Source organism: Bemisia tabaci, unplaced genomic scaffold (assembly GCF_918797505.1).
Source record: "Bemisia tabaci unplaced genomic scaffold, PGI_BMITA_v3".
NCBI classification, from domain to species: domain Eukaryota; kingdom Metazoa; phylum Arthropoda; class Insecta; order Hemiptera; family Aleyrodidae; genus Bemisia; species Bemisia tabaci.
This window is the reverse complement of record NW_027311801.1, coordinates 1-15,371: the sequence shown is the minus strand read 5'-3', so window position 1 is coordinate 15,371 and position 15,371 is coordinate 1. Positions and strand designations below refer to the sequence as shown.

Sequence of the window (15,371 nt, the reverse complement as noted above, 5' to 3'; positions counted from 1 at the left end):
AGTGCAACTGTTTTTGTCATGTATACTCCGTGAATTAGTCCAAGCATAAGAAATCGAATTGTTTTTAAATCTCCTTGCCTTAGCTTATTTTGAGTCTTCGCCGGGATAGAAGGTGTGGAAAACTGAGTGATCCTTGATTGGCTTGCTTGGTTGTTTACTCTTGTAAATGATAGGCATCAATAATTAAAAAACCACTTTCTCTCCTAAAGAAAGAGCCTCTCCTGAACATATTTGTCCCATCAAGCCTCTGACCCTCTTATGTCATTGCAGCATGTTTATAAGAATTGCCTCTTTGGAATGCTCTTCAAAAATTGCGAACTCTTATCAAATGTTAAATCTTTGAAGTACACATAAGTCATCAACAATACAAATAACATCTTTCTAGCAGTATGATCCGTGTTCATGTCAACTCAAAAATAGAATTGAAGTAGATAAAAATACATTTTGGAAAAATGAAAGAAATGAAGGAACAATGACTAATTTGATATCAATGAAGGATAATACGTCCCTTATCAGTTTATTCCCAAGACCAGTACATTTTGAAGCTGTTGTGCGGAACTAGATAGCCAACACAACTTCCTCTTGTGGTACACTGTGGGAATAGTCTAAAATGAAGGACCATAACTAGAGATCCTCTCTATCATTCTGCTCTGAAGATGATAAAACCTCATGAGAAATTACTCCAAGAGAATGAGAGTGCATTTAGTGCCAAGGGCCAAGCAGGCTCTCAGTCACAAGGGAAGATTCAGCTATTACTTGTCTTGGTGGATAGTTTTCACCATGTGCCAGCATTATGACTTCAGTGTTCATCTTCGTGTTCAATGAGTTTTTAATGTTCTGGTAGAATGAATCTGTCAGAGGCAAATTTTACCCCCCATTGAAATTCTAAAGCGGCGTTCATGAATAATCAAAGGATTTCTTTATCGAGAACTTGTCCCAAATTTGTTGAAGTACTCAGCTGTTGGAACATTCACATTCACATACTTTTTAAAGTTGTTAAGTTTTTCTTCTTGCTCTTGACTCAAGAATTTATTCTCTTGTGCTATTCTGTATTGCGTCTCCCTAAAAGCAGAGAAGAAAATCTATTGAAACTTCATTTTTATTGTATACTACGAAATCAATTATCTTAATTTGTTTCACTGTACCTCTTTAACAGTTGACTGATCGCCGTAATTGTGCAAAATTGTGTGTAATTTTTCTTTTGTCCTTTTGAGGATTTCGCCAAAAATTATACACACAATTTTTTTAGGTCACTCTATTCTCTCTCTATTCATGAAGTAGAAGGAACAGTTTAAATATAGGTTAGCCTCCCAATAGTTTGACTATTGCGATTGTAATGAGACAGTCCTCTCTGTCTCAAATAAGCCTTGAAAACTTCATCCCATTTGTTGAAAGTGAAACTATAAAATGATGAACTTAATCTTAAGTGAACAAAGAAAAGCAATGTAAAATAGATGGAAACGTTCCGCTTTCTATTTTTTCATCGGACCATGTATGATTAGAGTTTTGAGAATGTTCACAATTAGTTTCATGTTGTTCAGAAGAAAAATTAGTGCAATGAAATGCTTGCTACCAATCAATTCATTTTGTTGAAAGTGAAGTTGGTTTTTATCGAGTCAAACATCCTCAGAAGCTGAGATCATTCTTTGTGAAAGCAATGAAAACTCTGGTACTCATATCATATTGTTTGCGCTCACACCAAAAAAAAAAAATGTCCGTGTTTATTAGCTCACTTGCTCAGAAGGGGAAAAAAGGGGTCGGTTTATTGTTTCTCACAAAATGCACTCCTTTCTCTCTCATACCTTTGTTTTTGACGCATTACATCCATCTCCTGAGCTGCTTGTTTTGCTTGAGTTTCCATCAGATCTTGCCATCTTCTTTCATTTTTTGCCTCAGCTTCACGCTGCTTCTAAACGATTTTTGAAAAAAAGTTCAATTAACGTAATAACTCCCAAAATAGATGGAAACCTTCAATACAGCTTGATGAAATATGCTTATTTGCTAATGCACCACTAGACAAGGTACGAATTTAAGCATTCTGATACATGTTTCTTAACCAGAATTTCACGTAGAACACAATTCGCGCAACGAAAGTTACTGAAACCAACTCCTAACGGAGATGTTAACATTTTTATTTCACCTTGGTTACGAGTAATTTGAACTGCCCGCTCACAAGAAACTCAAAGCTCTACGTGAGTCAAATCGCGTACTACAACGGTTTTATCAAGCTTCTCAATCGAGCAATGTTCATTTCCCACCATGTGTTGTTCAAATTATAAGCAATTTGCTATAGCTGAGCCAAAGCATCAAGATTGAGGTTGCCAGGTTTTTTTATCGCAGATACATTCATGATAACGTTTAACGCGCGATGTGAATCATGTAGAGCATTGGGTTTTCATGAGCGAGTGGTTTGAATTCACGCACCAAGAATCATTAAATATCTTCGGAAGGAGTTGATTTCGGTAATTTTCGTTGTGCGCATCGTGTTTTACGTGAAATTTTGGTGAAGGAACATGTATCAGAATGCTGAAATTCGTACCTTGTCTAGTGGTCCATTATAATAAGCTCGCCAAAAAATACTGATGAATTTGCTATCCAATGAGGACCTCAAATCTTGAAAAAACAACTTTAAAGAAACAATTTGACTCAGCGAAGTAAGTCAGAAAAATCACGGAATTTTGCCTCAGAAATTTTTTCTGTCAATCTGGTAAGGTCTGGTCCGGATGCAACTATTCGTGTTCTCAGGATGTCCATTTTGCATACACAAATAATTGCAGGCGTTCTGGCTTTCTTAAGAATAAGAACGTACGGCTGTGGTGGTAGTTCTCAAGAGGGTTTTTTTTTATTGACTGGCGGTACGACCGATCGGCGCGTTTTTTAACTCACTGGTTTGTGCTGACGTCATGACCGGTGGAGCCACCGCCACACAATGGATCGAGTCGATAGGAGAGGTCGGACAAAATTTGGAAACTTTATACGTTCATAACTCCTTTTATACAAAGTTTGGAGTTCTGAAAGTGGTTCCATCGGTTTTCTCGTAAAATTTTCTTCTACCAGCACCTTTCGAATTTTAAAATGTGACGAAATAAACATCAAAATTGGCAGTTTTAGTCACAAATTTAATGTCCGACCTCGCTAATTGACTCGATCCACCGTGCGCCGGTGAATTCGTGCCCACAAATCTACCGCTCGGATTACCGGAGATTTTCCTGTACTTTCAATCCACACGGAGAAAAAAAACTCGTGCGTGGGACCCGAAGTTTAGGTCATATGGATCTCTGAAGTTTTCGGATTTAGCATCTGAACACTTTAGGTCTAGCTGCCGAGGTTCGGATCACACATATGAAACTTCAGTTCTTCCATCTGAAGTACTTCAGATGTGAGAACCGAAGCACTTCAGATGTATGAACTGAAGTTTCAGATGTGTGATCCGAACCTCGGCAGCTAGACCTAAAGTGTTCACATGCTCAATCTGAAAACTTCAGAGATCCATATGACCTAAACTTCGGGTCCCACGCACGAGTTTTTTTTCTCCGTGCACCGGTCCACCGGTGGACAATCTAACCCTACTTCAGCCTAACCTCAGGCCAAAAATAAACTAACAAACGAGAAAACGTGGGTACTTCGCGCGCCGCCGCTGCCGAGTCCTATATTTCTGCATCGTCACTGTCGCCAGAGATCTATTCCCTCAAGCCGTATTCGTTACAATCTTTGGCATCAGTGAGCAGTTCCGTACCGCTGACCCATTAGCGGGCGGGGTGCGTTCGAAATCATGATCGGTAACCCTTACTATTGTCTTCCGGTTCCAGATTCAGGTAGCAAACGGAATCCGTCCCTTACGCGGTCGCGTTAATGATCGAGACCGGACACTGCATGCTTTGCTATTGAAATCTGTACCGAAAACGCGACACCCCGCTTTCTCGTTCAAATACTCGAACTCGAACGAAAAGGCGTGCCTTTTCGTTCAAGTTCAGAAACCATAACTCAAAAGAGTCCGGCGCGTTATGAGTTCAGCTTTCCCGAGCCCGGACGACTGGCTGGCTTCCCCTGCGCACATTGCTTTTCGGCAGGCGGCGGTCGCGGTCAGTCCCCGCAAGTTTGCGTAACAACAGTAACCACTGAGAAAATTCGTTCCGCAATTTGTGTCTTATGCTATCCTTCGTTCATTTTTTGAGGCATGAACTGTATACTAGGGAAAGGTATTTTAAAATATTAATTGTAAATGGACACGGATACTACAAAAAAGGAAAAAATGAAAGGGGAAGGAAATTAAATGAGGATATAATTACTTATTCATTCAGATAGAATGAAACAAAAACAGGAGAGAAATTTACGTATAATGAAGCTGCAGAAAAAAAAAAAAAAAAAAAAAAAACACACAAGTGGGCTCATAGCGATTCGGAACTCGAACTATACTATCGTTGAGCAGTTTTTAGACCCCTGCGCCACCGATATTCTTAAGCAGAATTTTCTTTGCGCAGAGAAGAAAAATCACGGCAGTTTTAAAGAATTTCCGTTGCATAGTTTTCTGTTTAAACAATAAAGTATGACAGGAAGTCTACGACGTCGCAAACCGAGTTATATGATTGTCGACTTACACCGTCGATATATCGTCACCTTCCAGGCAAAGTATCACAAGCGCCATGCGACGTTTAAAAATTTCCGCCGCCATTTTATTTTTTTACTGAGAAATTGTTGGTTGAATCTGTTTGGAAATTTCACTAAATTTTACCGGCAGCACAAAGAAAATTCAGTGAAATTTTCGGACAGCTTCGTTGAACAATTTCTCTGTAAAAAAATATAATGGTGGCGGAAATTTTTAAACGTCGCATGGCGCTTGTGATACTTTGCCTGGAAGGTGACGATATAGTCTAGGTCGCGCGCTGAAGGAATTCGCGAGTTTTGTGATACAATAACTTACCATCTTACTTTCCTACTATTACATATACTTTTCACCAGGATTGCAAGTTGAATCCGAATCCGCTGAAATAAAGGAAAAATTCACAAATGATAAAAAAATTGCTTGACAATTTTAAGGCTACCAGTAGACGACGATGACAGGCCGTCAGGTAAAGGCTCGGTGCGGACACAATGGTAACAATACCTTGGTGAGCTCGGCACTTTTTTTAATCGGCTGGATAACTATTCTCTGAAATTGGGCGGACCATATCAGAGGAGGAGCTATACTCTGTCTCACGAACGACGCACATTGGGACGAGCCCATTACAGAAACGGGACATTCATGGTAAAAATGAAATTCATTAAAAGCAAAAACCAAAGGTGTAGAAGTTACCTGGAGGGTCTAAACTTCCAGAATAACGAAGATTTTAACAATTTAATTGAGGAATATTCAAATGACAGGCGTAGAAAAACGCATATTTCGGAAAGATGAAGAAAAGAGGTAAAAGCGCACGAATACAAATGTTGCTCCTCTAGCTTCCGAGATTATTTTAAATGCAATTTTTTGTTATAACAATTGAATACAAACATAGACTATTCGTTTACGTCATTGGTGATGATTACTTTTTACTTCCTGGGGGTCAGAGAGTAAATTCAAAATCGACAAGTCAAAAAACTAAAATTCAAACTTCAATTAGAGTTTTAAAAAAATGTCCAGACTTGTCCAAGAAACGGTTTGCATATCGAGATTCTACGTATCCTTAGCTTTCAGAATCATATTAGTTTTCATCCGACTTCTTCCGACTTTGGAAGTTACAAGGGAAAACATGAGCGCGGTTCGCTTAAAATCGAGCGCTTTCACAGGCCAATTGACGGTTGAGGTTGAGTGCAACGGGCTACGGGCTGCGTTGCTGGCCGCCGCGCCGCCGCCTCTGCGTTGCTTATCAGCTTGCTGCAATGCTTATCTGATATCTAGGATACTAATTGCTATCGTCTTTTTTTGTAGACCGATTTTTTATTTTGAATTTGCAAAGAATCGGATGATGTCGTGATGGAAACTGTGCTTAGAATCGAGGCTGAAATTAAAAATTTAATTTCAACCAAAGTAGACAGTTTGACAGTATCCCATGATTTGTATTCCACCATGTTCGATGGGAAAATGCAATATATTGAGTGGCAATAAATCCTCATTCTTATGAATGATATCTCAGAAGTGCAGAAAAGACCCCTAAGAAACTCGGAGTTTCTAAAGTATGGAATTTTGCTTTGACATCTCAAGATAAGAACTTTTGAGTGTCTGTTGCATATTTGGTATAATCAGGATTTTAGAAAATGGCGCTCAAAAACGGAAGTAGAAAAGTCCTTGAAAAAAAATGGAAAAAAGCATATGTGTCACAGAATGATAATAATTGGGAGCAACTTATTCGTTTATGATTTTCGGATTCACTTTAATGTCTGCCCATTGATGAACTCATTCCCCTATAGTCAAATATCGCTGCGGTTTTTGCGATAGGTAAGAAGATGGCAGGGGGGGGGGGGTTATTCTTAATAAAAGCATTTCTCAATTTCAGGATAAGTGCATTCATTTTCTTTTTCAATAAAAAAAGCAAATGACACGCGCGTTAAATCTCTACCATAATCATGCTAATCTGTCTATCAAATAGATTAAAACAGAGACTTGGCAACACCATTTTTTGGGCGGGATTGTCACTATGAACTAAATACTGAACATAATATTGGATTCCTTTTCCCAAAAATACCGTAAATGTCAAGTTTTGAGAAGATCGACGAAAAATTATCGTCTAATGTGCGAATGTCCCGTTTTGACACCTTTTCGTCCCACTGTGCGACGATCCCTGGCCCGACGGTCATTTTTGCAGTCGACGGCAACACCGCTAATGACCTGGACGAGGCATTTCAACGAAGAGACTCGCGGAGCCTTTTGGTGCTTGGACCTCTTGTCATAGAATAATGAATAGCTTCGCTATAAGAAGCGCCACGGGGACGAATCCGCAACGGGCCTTCGAATGACCTTGAAATGGTCGACAGGCCGGGTGAGCCGAGCGAATACGAGCTGCGCCGAGGATGGTTAACTGAGATTCATAACTAACAACAATGACATGGTTAACTGAGATCGTTCAAGGTCATTGAAAACGCTGTCCTATTGAAAAGGTTGCCGTAGCCCTTCTTATAGCGTCAGCTAGTTATTATTCTATGCTCTTGTCACTTGCCCGTTTAGAGATGAACCCGTTGGCAGGCCCGTGACATAATTCTTCTCCCGTTGAGCAACCCGTATTAGTAGGAGGGTGATTTCACGATAAGAGGAATAGTCGTGTCGCCGTGGGTTATGAACGATATAGGGCAAAACGATTGAAAACCAAATGAATAAATCAATAGGAATGATGTCCCTGAACCTATCCACGCTAAAAAATATGATAAATTATTATCATATTTCATAATATGAGACTTTAAAGGCCGAAAATGTCCGGTCGGTTACGCGTCGCCAACCCCGATTTTGAAGCAAAAGAGCAATTTGCGGTAACAAATCAGTACTGATCATGAACTCTTTGGCAATATTTGCTGAAAAGAGACTCTAATGTTCAAGAAAATTGCCAGTTTGAACTGAAATGTTTATTATTGAGCGAGAAAAGTCATTAGAAAGAGGTGTCGCCACATTTGGCAACAAATTTTTGCAGTTGTATTGAGTGCAGTGTTTATCTCGCCAGACGGAGTCAGGAGTTTCAAAATTGCCATCAAATTGTTCGCTGAAGTCTTCTCGACAAAACCATTACTGATAAGTCAGTTTTTTTTACAATGAAAACTTTAATTATTATGAAAACCAGTGATTTTTAGGTGTGTAGCACTAATTCCTCACTACGCAAAAACCTCAATTTAATATTATTAAACTAAAAGGAAGTCTCCAAAGTTTAGAAAACTTTTAAGGCAGCATCAATTCCACCTCATAACTCAAGAATTGCCAAGTTTCATCTTTTGTATCATCTTTTATCTCACATTTTCAAGTGTCGGTTACGCTGCGTCTGTTACGTAACCGACACAATATGGCAGGGCCGCCATGTTTGCGTGGACCTCCAGCAGTCCCGCGGGAAGCGCTGATACCTGATTCAATGGCTTGTTTATCAATCACTTTAACTTTGCACTGAATCAAAATAGAGCGTGCCAAAGCTGGAAAAAGGAGGTTCAATACCTTTAAAATGAGGTAATGAAATCCTGTTAAAATTGGTGCACTTTTATTTTTAAGGTATTTCACATTTTAACTATTCCTGTTATCGTGAAATCACCCAGGAGTACTATTTTTTTTTTAATTTTAAAGAAAATGGACTTTTAACAGCATCAAACGACGCAGCATGAAAATCCAAGCAAGGTGACGTAAAATTATCTGAATTAAAGCAAATTTGACGATTTTGGCATCTCAAGATCCGATAATGATCCGTGCCATCTTGAGATGCCAAAATCGTCAAAATTGCTCCATTTTTGATAATTATACATCACCTTGCTTATATTTTTATGCTGCACGTTGACGCACTTAAACATGATTTTTTTATAAAATTGAAGAAAAACAAATTTTGACTGACTTAGTCTCGTAAACCCAAAGCCCGGCCGCGCGGTACCTGCGCATTGTCCTGGCTGCCTCTCTCCTCGAACGGTCTCCAGTGTTGTCATTTACGGGGTTTTTGACTACTTACCTTATATTTTCCAGGGATCGTCGTTCGTGAGACAGAGTATAAGTAGGTAAACTTTGTTGGCCTTTTAGACCCTTTCAAGCATGTGAGTGTTCTTGTTCTGTAACTTTTAACTTCGGAACTATGACTCCCATCTAATTATTATCACTTTTTCCTGCAAAATCCTTTTCCAAATCAGTCAATACAAGTTTTCTGTAATTAAAATAAATGGCTTGCACAATTTGTACCACGTTGGAATGGACGTTTCACCTTCTTTTCGTGAACGTGGAAAGTTCACAAAATCCTCTTTCCACCCGCAGTACTTTCATGGAAGTCACCTTAATCGAATGGTGCCACGTTTAAAGATAACTTCTGTAATGTAAGTGCAAAAATAATGACGGAAAGCCGCTAAATTCAAGTACTTTCAAGTTTCACGGGAGGAAAAAACTCATTTCCTTGGTGAATATGCTTCATCGCTTATAGCGATAGTAACGATTACTCATTGCATTTTATATTTTCTGTAGTACGCATAAGTGATTTCAAGACAACGGGAATAGTAGTGTTGCCAGTTTAGTCCTGAGAGTTTTTGAATATAAACAATAAACTATAGTCTGTTTCACGAAAACTGAGACTTTTTATTCGGCATTAAAATCCGTAAATGGCAACGCATCAGTCTTGGACTCGGGTGACCGTACCGCTCGCCGGACATCCTCTTTTGTTCAGCGCCTTCACCCCTCCTTAATGGGCCCTAGTACCCGGACCAAAATTTTTTTCTCGCTGAAAAATTTATCTTCTGGCGTGAAAATTTAGTTTCAGCGTGAAATTATGAGAAAAACGCACTCAAATTCAGTCCAATTATCTTAATTTTGAGCTGATATACATCATTTGCGCGTGACCGCGATTCGCCGCGAAATGCCGTATATCAGCTCAAAATTAAGATAATTGGACTGAATTTCAGTGCGTTTTTCTCATAATTTCACGCTGGAACTAAATTTTCACGCCAGAAGATGAATTTTTCAGCGAGAAAAAAATTTTGGTCCGGGTACTAGGGCCCATTAAGGAGGGGTGAAGGATGTCTATTGTTCCTACCCTTACAATGGATGGGTGTCCGGCGAGCGGCACGGTCACCCGAGTCCAAGACTGATGCGTTGCCATTTACGGATTTTAATGCCGAATAAAAAGTCTCAGTTTTCGTGAAACAGACTATAATTGCAGAGGAATACAACTGATGTTGAAAATATTTTGAAGTTGAGACCCTGCATTGATTCATGCAAAAAATATAAGAATTTAGCGTTACAAAGACTTTTAGACCGTAAAATGTTCTGCCCGCTACTAACAGATGTGTTAATATGTTTTGCGTGAATCTTATGCAACCGATTATTTTGTCTCATTGCCTTGAATATACTTGAGAATGAAACTGGCGACACCATTATTACCGTTATCGTAAAATCGCCCACAGACAAAACACTACCTCCTAATAACAATTTCCTTCCATGAATATGTTACCACACTTCTTGCAATCACTATAGTTGTAAAATTTGTCATGTTAATCAGACTCCACTATACATTACGACTTAGTTCAGCTATAGAGTAATGTAATGTATTCAAGAGTCAATTCATCAGTGTTCGTTGTTCGTTGAGATAATAATGTATGGACCGCGCTCATCAAAAACACCAATTCGCATAAAATTCAGTTCATGAGAAAGTAAAGTTTTACTTTTCCCAAAGACTTAGCTTTACAGTAATTATCTTCTAGTCCATGTTTTGACTATTAAATGAGTCCTGAGAACTTAAAATTGCTTCCTGGAGCAGACCTTGGTTCAGTTCAAAAACACTTATAACTCAGCTATTTGATATTGAGACTTGGTGCGTTTATGTTAAACGCGGCTCATATGATTTGCACCAGCCATTAAGTACAAAAATTCCCCCTTCAGATTTGAAACCAGCTCTGCTTGGCTACCAACGTCTCCTGAGACCAGTGAAAATGCGTAGGAAAATGAGGCGTTTAGAGACAATGTGAGATAAATGCATCGCAACATTGCTAAGACCTTATTGCATCAGCTCTCTGCGTCTTTGTTTAGCGCTGAAATGCATGTCAGTGCTCTGCTTGAGCCTTGAAATTCGTACCAAAAAAAGAAAAATACATTTGCCCTATTTTTCTAAGAAAATACTTTCAAATCGGCGCAATTTCGATTCTTCTTAAAGAAATGTAAAGATCCACAATCTTATTGCAACATCGAAAAATAATAATGTCTGGTGTCTCTCGCGCCCTCAAATAAATTTGGTATCTGCTGATTTAAAACATTCAATTCTACACCTTCACTTTAAATAAGCTGTCTTTAAGCCTCTGTTTCATTGAATCAAAGTTTACACGCATGCCACTAGGATTGCATTTTGCAAAAGGGAACTAAGAGGTTACCATTGTTGCTAAGTTTCAGGCTTCTGCCATAATTTTTCATTATGATATGAATAAAAAAAACCCAGGTAACCGTGTTACGTATATCTAAAAACGAGCTCATCATAGTCTCTTTGAGGGTCGTGTATATGAACATATTTCAAAAGTAGTGAAAGTAATAAAGGTCTTTAGGTCCGTGGGAGATGTCGCCCTTTTTTAATTTTTCCCTATTTTCAAAGACTGATAATATGTTTTGTTCCTTAATTTTTTTGGCAGTTACCAAGTATTCATTTTTTTCTAAAATCATTGAAACACTCAACAGTAACCATAATTTGATCAATATCAATCGCTCTACCTCTCTTTCATTAGCTAAGTGGTTCATTTTATAGCTAATGTGGTAAAATCGCTGCATCTTGTTGGCATCTGCTTTTAAACATCTAAAGCCCATTTTTAGAGGAGGATTCGTTCTATATAAATTCCGTGACCGAGCCGTAAATGCTGCACGGACATCAAAACGCACACGGTTTTAAAAATTTTGAACACGACTTTCCCAAAACTTAAAAATGCTCAATTTGCTGCTTTTACGTATAAGCCTCCATATGGTAATTAACTTGTAAAAATGCACCCCTTGCTTTTTTTGACGATAAGATTTCCCCTCAGGCACAAAAAAATGGTTGAAATGGATCACTAGACAAGGTACAAATTTAAGCATTCTGATACATGTTTCTTAACCAGAATTTCACGTAGAGCACGATTTGCGCAACGAAAACTATTGAAACAAACTCCAAACGGAAATATTAACATTTTTATTTCACATTGGTTACGAGGAAGTTGAACTGCCCGCTGACAAGAAACTCAAAGCTCTACGTGAGTCAAATCGCGCACTACAACGGTGTTAACAAGCTTCTTAATCGAGTAATGTTCATTTTCCACCATGTGTTGTTCAAACTATAAACAATTTGCCACAGCTGAGCCAAAGCGTCAAGATTGAGGTTGCCAGATTTTTATATCGCAGAGACTGTCATGACAACGTTTAGCGCACGATGTTAATCACGCAGAGTATTGAGTTTTCATGAGCGGGTGGTTTGAATTCACGCATCAAGAATCATTAAATATCTTTGGAAGGAGTTGATTTCGATAATTTTTGTTGTGCGCGTCGTATTTTACGTGAAATTTCAGTTAAGAAACATGTAACAAAATGTTGAAATTCGTACCTTGTCTAGTGGCCCATTCTCTGTAAAGAAAACCACCACACGGAGGTCCTAAGCGTCTAAAGATAGAAAACATCGATGAGATTCGAGGAAAGGGAATGCAAGAATTTATTTCAGGAGATTTGATCTTTTTTCCAATGCTGCAATCACAAGCTGAATTTGGGAGCTGAATGTGGCTTGAATGTGGAAGTCATCGGCCCCGGCCCGGCCCGATGCCGATGCCTGAATTTTGCGCGTGACGCGCCAAATTCAGCAACGATTCTCAGCGACCATCGGATAATGTCGGATTTATCTGAACTATTCGAATAGATTTGATACCCATTTGGATAAAAATAACTCGAAGTAGTGAAATTTCTGCTGTTGAGCGCCGACTGCTGATTACCACATTTAGCGTGTGATTCCGGCACAACGATTAGGTTAGGAGTTAGGACTTCAAGACGATTTCCTAGGATGTGACCCGAAGACTTGGCGCTATTATGAGAGCTATATCAAGACTCACTTAAATAGGTCAAAAAAATATAAGTGCTCAATGATGTGGCCGAGAGAATCGTAAAGTTGAGTGACGAATACGAAAATTTTTTGACGAAACAAGACGTTCAAAGGCAGTTAATTATGCAAACCAATGTGCCAGAAATTTAAACTGTTCGTCGACTTAATTTAATGTGAGCATAACAAACAGCTCTTAATGTTAACATTTTGTTTTACTTCTATTTTCTCGTATCTTTATTCATCCTCTGCGATCATTTTTCTCTTGTACCAAGTGATGTGACCGAGTTTTCGAAGAAAATGCATAATCAAAGGAAGAACAATAATGTTTTGAGCCATATCGATGGCCAAAGTGCGAAACCACGTATGTCCGTTAGCGACGTTGCAGACTTCTCTTTATATACTTGATTTTTAATCGAAAAACTTGTCAACTTAATGTCTCGAAAACTGCCGTAATTTTTCTTCTCCATAGTGCTTTAGAAATTTCTAGCTATCGTTGAACTTCTGAATCGTTGAAACTTCTAGAAATTTCAAGCTAGTATGGTTGGCTTATTTCTCTCCAAAAAAAAAAAAAATAAATAAAATGAGAGCAAATGTTTTGAAACACAGCAACGGAGATGAAGGGTTCAGTACTTCAGCCTTCGATATAGTATTTACATGCAACTGATGCTGTTATGGTGTCTTATTTACATACTGTCTTGCTCCTTTCCAAGTACACGAATGGTTTTTTGAAATTTGAATTTTCATTAAGAAATCGCGATTTTCAAGGAAAATTTCAATTTTTTTTAAAAAAAAAATCTGATGTCGTAGCAAAAAATGGCTATCATATATGCATTCTACCTTAAGAAGTAGATGCGAAGCACCCAAGAAATTTAAATCAATAAGACAAAAATGATTTTTTTGCAGTGCTTTTTTAATGTCCCTCCGTGGGAACCATTATTTTGGGTATAAGCGACTAAACCCTTGAGTAGGCAAAGCTTAAAATGTTCCCATGAAGCTAATTTTTTTCACTGGAAATGAGTCATTTTTAAGCGGAATGGAACGAGTTATGGGGGTGGGAACGAAAACAGTCCTAATAAAAATGTCTACAGGTAAAAAGGTGATCCACCCAAACCCAAACGCGGCATGCACTAGGAAAACAGCGGGCCGCGGGCAGCGTGAAGCGGGGTGAGTGACGAGGGGGGGGGGGGGGGGGGGACCGATGCAGAACATCAACGGCCGCACGGCATAGAAGAACTCTGAACGCTACGGAGCTGAGCGAGGTTCTAGATCTGTAACGCATAACGAAAATCGGCGTTATGAGTTATGGCATTAGCATAGCTGAACTGATCGCAATGGTCAGGTCTTTGGTATGAGTTATTTGAACTCGAACGCAGTCGGCCGCTTATTAGTTCGAGTTCCGAATTTCGAACCGATTCGATTGACAATGCGTTCGGGATCGAGAACCCGACCGAGACCTTTCCGCGAACGGTTCACGATCGAAAACCCAAACTCATTAGGAGCCTATTCCGTTCGGGTTCCATATCCCGAACGCAAACGCAAAGGCGGCCCATTGCGGTGTTGAACGATGAACTGATTAAATAAGAAATTTTTAACATATAGGTCTCTGACTGTCGCCTATGCATTGGATTATGTAATATTCAGGTTTTTATAGTGTTATTTTTCCTCGTACTGTAATTACGGCAGAAAAGGAGTCAATGCTGGTACATTGAGTATATATTTACACTATTGCAGTATCATTGAGTCAAAGGTTTGAAGAGAGGAAGAAAGCCATTTGTTTAGTTTTTTTAGTTTTAGTGTATTTTCCGAAGGAAATACACTATTGCAATCTCCCATGATGTCGGACCCAGCCCCGAGACCTTGTGAAGAGCACCGATCACGGGTCGTAGATCACGAAAATATATGCCATTCAAATTCATGTGTATATATATATGTATGTATGTATGTATGTATGTATATATGTATGTATGTATTTCCGCCCTTTTAGGTTTTTTCGATTTTTGAGTGGTTATATCTTTCTTACGTTGAAAGATATTTTGACCAATTTTTTTGCATTTTGTAGAGACTCATTAGGACTACTATTCTGCGAAAAAAAATTGAAATTTGAGGCAATAGATTTTGAGGGGTGGGGCTCGAAAGTGGGGGGAGGTCAAATCTTGTCCACTCGATAACTCGAGCGAAAATGAATATTTTGAGCTGAAATTTTTACGGGTGGTAGTTCTCCCCTAGGACTGGTTTGGTATTGAATTTGAGCTAAATCGGCCGAGCCGTTTAAAAATGGCGAGCTTTGAAAGTTTTAGGCGAGGGGTGCGCGGCATGAGGGGAGCCGGCCGGAGCAGGGCCGCACAGTGGGTCGGGGGAGAAAGTTTTTGGACAAGCTGATCGTCGCACAGTGGGTCAGGGGAGAGAAGTTTTTGGACAAACTTTTCGTCGCACAGTGGGTCAGGGGAAGGAAGATTCTGGACAAATTGTTCGTCGCACAGTGGGTCAGGTTAAATGATCTGTTCTTGAACAAAATCTCACCATTTAACCGTCACAACCTTTCGCAGCGCGTTCGCTGGCAACGTACGCAACTGCTATCTTGTGCTCAAGAAATTAATTCATTCCCTTACAGATTGATTCCCCCCCCCCCTTCGGAAAATACACTCTTCCCGCGGTGGACGCGCGGGTCGCTTAAGAAGACAGAACAACTGGAATGGA

General features: G+C 39.3%; 1 protein-coding gene across 1 annotated transcript; it reads right to left on the bottom strand.

Annotated features, from left to right (window-relative positions):
* Positions 1-53: 53 nt before the first annotated feature.
* On the bottom strand, positions 54-3,233 carry LOC140223824 (uncharacterized). Its single transcript, XM_072305992.1, has 2 exons — positions 1,803-3,233; positions 54-1,062 (listed from the first exon to the last, which is right to left on the bottom strand). Exons 1-2 carry the CDS (start codon positions 1,859-1,861, stop codon positions 921-923), a joined length of 201 nt encoding a protein of 66 aa, XP_072162093.1. The 5' UTR covers positions 1,862-3,233; the 3' UTR covers positions 54-920.
* Between the last annotated feature and the right edge of the window lie 12,138 nt (positions 3,234-15,371).